General features: G+C 43.9%; 1 protein-coding gene across 3 annotated transcripts in view; it reads left to right on the top strand.

Annotated features, from left to right (window-relative positions):
• The window catches only part of RHOG (ras homolog family member G), a 7652-nt gene extending 2559 nt beyond the window's left edge, over positions 1–5093 (top strand). Inside the window, exons 2-3 of one of the 3 annotated variants that reach the window (XM_010148125.1) lie at positions 2374–2412; positions 4011–5093. In XM_010148125.1, coding sequence (XP_010146427.1) covers positions 2374–2412; positions 4011–4580 — 609 coding nt within the window. In that variant the 3' untranslated portion in view covers positions 4581–5093. Of the gene's footprint in view, positions 1–1961; positions 2035–2146; positions 2159–2373; positions 2413–3983 lie in introns of those variants that run through there. The other 2 variants (XM_010148127.1, XM_010148126.1) reach the window with 2 other exon arrangements.
• The last annotated feature ends 601 nt before the right edge of the window (positions 5094–5694 follow it).

Here is a 5694-nt window from a genome sequence, read left to right as displayed (position 1 = left end):
GATGTTTGTAGTTTCATTTTCAGGGTATGGGTTTTTTTTTTTTTCAGCATACATTTATATTCAAATAGCATGCAGTGCCAAGTTCGAGGGATGCTTGAGAAAAAGAATTTTCCATGTAAATTTGAGCCCCAATTTCTTGCTGTCTCATGAGAGTTTTATTGCTAGGCAAATTGTTTGCAAGAACAAAATAATAATGTGTGCAGTTTGAACAAAGCGGTATGTGGATTTAATAGAAAAGACCTGACGGAGGGAATGTTGTTTGCTTGGTTGCGGCTTAATTTAAAAACCCCTTTGTCTTCCACATGTAAAACTTTAAAAGCTACACCTGCTCACAACACACAGGTTTCTGGAGCGTAAGAGCTTCTTTCTACTCTTTGTTAATTAATTTAATTTTTTTGTTAATTCAGTTGTGTGTTTTGGTACAAAATTGTGTGTGTGTTGCTGTATCACGTACGCCAGGCGTGGTTCCTTTCAGCCAGGACAGCCTGCTGTAGAGGAGCCCTGCGGAGAAGCACACTTCAAAGCCTACAAGCTCTTCAGTTGTACGTGTGTAACTTGTTCTGAGCGTGATGCTTTGGCGTGTTTGCATGGAGTGATTTCCTGTTGCAGATGTTGCTCTTCTAAAATCCAAGCCCGAGGTAATACAAGATATTAATGCTATGAAAGAGCATTTGTGTTCCGGGCTTTTTCGTTGCCTTACTACTGTTCTCCTGATTGGAAGTTGTAATGACCTTGTGTATAAAGCCCCAACAAAGTAATCTTTGGGTAACACACTTTCACCAGAAATTTTAAATCGGGTTGAGTCAAGCTGGTTTAGCTGCTGATGGTGTGAGATACACGTGGCTTTGTAGGAAACTGCCTGTATTGTGTTAGGGTTTTGGTGTGATGACCCTCCAGGGATCAGTGCCTGGGGTGTGCAGGTCGGGGTGCAGTTCTGGGGTGCCTGCCTTGCCGTGAAAAGCTCTGCCAGAAATGCGTAGAGGTGTAAGCTCTTGGGGGAGCTTGTGCTTTGTGTTAAGAGAGATCTGTTTCCAAGTCTTGGCGATTTGTTTTAGAAATTAGGAACTGGCCCTCTAAAAGGCTTTGTGCATCTCGTTCTCCATGAGACTCTTGTTGCTATAGCTGAGTTTTCATTGTGTGTATCCAGCCGACTGAGTTCTGCCAGTCTCTGTGATGCCTTGTGTTACTGCCTGATCACGACAACGCTCTGTTGCACAGGTAATTCATTGGGAAAAAACTTCTGCTCTGGAATTGTTGGTCACCACTAAGATTTCTGGCACGGCACCCTCTCGTACTTCAGCGCTTTGAAGTAATCGCAGGAGTAAGCTTTAAAACCTGCTCTCTGTGCCGCAGTCCAGTAATACTGCGGCAGTGATGGCCGTGTGTGGTGCTCCTTCCCCATCGTTCATTCCCACTGGCTTGGTTGTACCAACACAGGTGATGGCGGTGCCGCTTGGCAAACTGGGTGAAACGGCTCCTTGCCCTTTTCCAGTGTGCGGTCACCACTGAGGAGGCGGTGCGCTACCTGGGCGGGAAGGGGAAGCGGGGATTGGCAGTGTCTGGAGGCATCCCGCTGCCGGGGAGTGTGGCAGTGTCTCAAAGCAGGGAGTGATCTGTCCTGCTGGGAGAGCATCTGTAGAGACGGGGGCAGTGAGTTCCAGTAGTGTCTTCAGGTGGAAGAGTGTTACGATATTAAAATAACATCCGCTCTTCTGTGTCACTGTTTGCTTGTAGCACTTGGACCCGTTTCGTTCAGATGTGTTGTGTTGTAGGCGGCCAGTGACAGTCTTCAACCTCTGTTAATAGCATCATGCTAAAAATGTCTAATTTGTAATGTTTTAGGTAATTTTTTATTAAAAGGGGTTTCAAGTTTGGGGTTTGCAAAACGTAAGAAATCTTTTTAAACCTCTGATTTGACAGAACTTGCCCATTTTTTTTACCTTTTTTTCTTTTTCCCTCCTAGCCCTGTTAAATGAGAACCTTGGTGCGACTGTGCTGGAATAATACATGCCGTCCTGCTGTCAGCTTTTGCTGGTCAGTGCTGTTCTTCATTTCACCGATTACCTTTATGATATGCAGTTGCACATACCGCTCCCTCTACATTTGACTGGAGCCTTGAAAGGGGATGTCTGGTTGTTTTTGATGTATGGTGAAACTCGTGTGTTTGCTTTTCTGCCAAAGCTCAAAAGCGCTTGCCAGATTTCAAGTGATTCACGGTGTTTCAGAAATGTAATTACTGCCGTTTTCACAAAGGATAAACTGCTTCTGCATCTTCCTCCTGCTTCTTTTCCTCGAATTATTCCCCTCTAATGTCCTGCTGGGTCTTTCTGGAGCAAGGTTTCTGAATTGCTTCCCACCACTGGTGGGTTTCAGCGGTGCGTGTGTACTTCCATCCATACCTCCATGCGCGCTGTATGTTGTACGACCACAGTCGGTACCGTCCCGACTGCCTGGTGCAGCTTTGCGTCAAAGCTTAAGGTGGCCTATTTTCACTTGGTACAGAAGAACCGTGTGTGCTTCCAGTGGCAAGACAGAAATATGTGTATACAGATAAAGACTTTGTCAAAAAGGTCAAAGCTGAGGCTGAAATGGTAATGAATTGTTGATTTGTTTGGATGGTCTTGAAGCGGAAGTTGGAGGTAGAGGGTTTCGTGACTTCTCTTAAGTGAAGTATGTCGCTGTTGCTCATTTTCATGTTCCCTTTGCTATTTTGGTGGTGCTGGAGCCGTGATCTCTCTGAAATAGGCACTATAGTTCCTCCCACTGTTTGTTTCTTCTGTTTGAAGCAGCGTATTTGCTGCTGGTTGCAGGTTGAGGATTACTGATAGTACCTCAAAGGCATTTGGGTGAGAAGGCAGACGCAAGTTCCTTCTTGTTCAGACGAGCTGTGGAAGCTCCAGCATACAACAAAAGTACAACGACTTTCTCCTGCTGTTCATTTGATGAAGGTTGAGAATGAATTGAGTTTTAGGTTTGATGATTGAATGGATACAGCCTACTTTTCACATATCAGGAAAGGGATAGGGAAGCCTTTAAGTGTCAGACATCTGTAACAATTCCCCAGTCTGCCTAGGAAGGATGTTTGATTGTTGATCTTTTACAGCATGTATTTTTCTAGTGGTCAGTGTAAGCTTTCTTTATTGTAGCTAAAGCCTATTAAGTTCCACTTGTTCTGTCACAGATTAGTGAGAATAATCTGTTCTTGGCTTGTTTAGAAAAATTCTGTATGCGTTCTAATCTGGGTACTATGGCTAGTTATATTTCAACAGACGGCTTTTCTTGTTCCTGCTCCTTTGTGAACCTGGTGTCCTTGGAATAGTGTAGTTGCTTGAGGTCTGATTGATGCTGAGTTGAGCCAATTATTGTAATAAACAGTAGCAGTGCAGCCCAGCAATGGGTATCTTGGTTTATTATATAATTTTTGGACCTTGCTTTGTGGTAAAGTCTTCAGGCTGTAGACTGAGTAGACAAGGAATGTGTGTCTGGAGGGGGTGCGTGTACAGAGGTGTGTGTGTGTGAACCTACAAATGACAGCATCTTGTTACAGGGTCTGAGGTCACAATCCCTTTCCACTTGCAGGACTTGTCCCTTTGCCTGTGGGAAACTGCCTGGCAGTAAGGCAAGACTGTGGGAATTTGGCTAATTTGTACTTACATGGCTGGAATGCAGCCAGTTGTCACTGAGCTCTCCACTCCTTGCATCTCTGTTTCACTGTTGTCTTTCCTAGCCTGTGAGCTACTCATGATGGCTTTGGAGACACTGTGCCTGTCTAGCTGTGATAAGAAATTGTTAGCAGCATTAAAAACACTTGCTAAAGCTTACGTTTAAAATGTCACTGAGTGTGCTTTTCCTAACTTTTCCTCCCCTCTTCCCCCTTTACTTTGTGCAGGTCTTCGGCATTAAAAACACTTGCTAAAGCTTATGTTTAAAATGTCACTGAATGTGCTTTTCCTTACTTTTCCTCCCCCCTCTGCTTTGTGCAGGTCTTCATTTCTGGGTAAAGAATGCAGACTATAAAGTGCGTTGTTGTTGGAGATGGTGCTGTGGGAAAAACTTGTCTTCTCATCAGCTATACCACCAATGCCTTCCCAGAAGAGTACATCCCTACCGTGTTTGACAACTACAGTGCCCAAATGACCGTTGATGGCCGGACAGTTAGCCTGAATCTCTGGGACACTGCGGGCCAGGAGGAATATGACCGCCTGCGCACGCTCTCCTATCCTCAGACCAATGTGTTTGTCATCTGCTTCTCCATCGGCAGCCCCTCGTCCTATGCGAATGTGAGGCACAAATGGCATCCTGAAGTTTCTCACCACTGTCCAAATGTTCCCATTCTTTTAGTGGGCACGAAGAGAGACTTGAGAAATGACCTGGAAACAGTTAAAAAGTTGAAAGAGCAAAGCTTGGCTCCCACTACTCCGCAGCAGGGGACTTCGTTGGCTAAACAAATTGGAGCAGTCAAATATTTGGAGTGCTCAGCGTTGAATCAGGAGGGTGTTCGGGAGGTGTTTGCTGAAGCTGTGCGTGCAGTTCTGTATCCTGTGACAAAGAAGAACACAAGAAAATGTGTCTTATTGTAGTTACCTCGGGTGATGGATGTTTGAAGTTGGACTAGAGCCTTGGAGGGCTATTTAATGAGTTAAATTGAAGATTTGCATCTTGCACTAACAGCTCTAAGCAGAAATGGTTTATGCAACAAATATTCTTGCAGTCTTATTGCTTCAGGGAAACTGAAACAGAACAGTTTGGTGTTTGGGTTTTTTTTTCCCCCAACTGAGAGGTCAAATACCTACTTTATTTCTAACGTTCCAGTCTCCAGTTTCTCCAGGGATTACTTGGCTTCTGTCCTTATTTAGTGGAGGAAAATAAAATAAGGGACTTCTTTGAAGCCAGACTTCTTTACTAGATAGCCATCGGATACTAGATTTGCTGAAAAGCACAAATTCTGATAACTTTGCTTTAAGTGCAGCTGCTGCTTTTCCCATCCCTTATTTACTGATTGAATTTGTTTTACCAACAGAAGTCTGGCTGTCCAGTTGTTCTTAATTTGTCAATTTAAAGCTTGAAAACAATTTGTTTACATGCAAAAAAATGCCTGAGATTCACCTCCTAGTGAACTGTGATCATCTCTGAGTTAGCATAAGGCATGTCTAATGCAATGAGCAAGACCCAGGGAACACCTACAGTGACTTTACCAATAGGAGCAGGAGCCGATTTCTCCTAATATAAGGAACTTTTAGGATAACGATGAATCATTCAATTGAGGGATTTTCATGCTTTTGAATTGGAGAGATGGAAGTAGTTCAGATGCAAGTCTTCCAGAATCTTCTAAACTGAGTTTTTTGTTTCACTGTCCAAAGAGACGCTGCACCCTGAGACTAAAGTTAACGGTTACCTTCTCGGACCGACTGAGGTAGTTGGGATGACACTTCTCAAAACAAGATTTCCAATGTGATTCCTTCGATGAATCCCAGAGACTTGCTGGCAGCCTGTTTGCTCTTGACGAATTAATTGCTTTACTTCTTAATGTTCTTGGGGCCACCACCTGAGATTTTTACGGCAAATTCCTTTGTTGTTTTTTCTGGGAGAACACTGACAGTAAATTTGGAGGTTCTGTTTACAGGAACCCGCATTTCTTCCTGGCAACTCACTGATGGTGTCAGTTGAATTTGTAATGGTTAGCCAGTCACTGGG

Source organism: Eurypyga helias, unplaced genomic scaffold, assembly GCF_000690775.1.
Source record: "Eurypyga helias isolate BGI_N326 unplaced genomic scaffold, ASM69077v1 scaffold16923, whole genome shotgun sequence".
Classification (NCBI taxonomy): domain Eukaryota; kingdom Metazoa; phylum Chordata; class Aves; order Eurypygiformes; family Eurypygidae; genus Eurypyga; species Eurypyga helias.
Note: the sequence above shows the minus strand (reverse complement) of the source record. Positions and strands in the feature narration are given on the sequence as shown.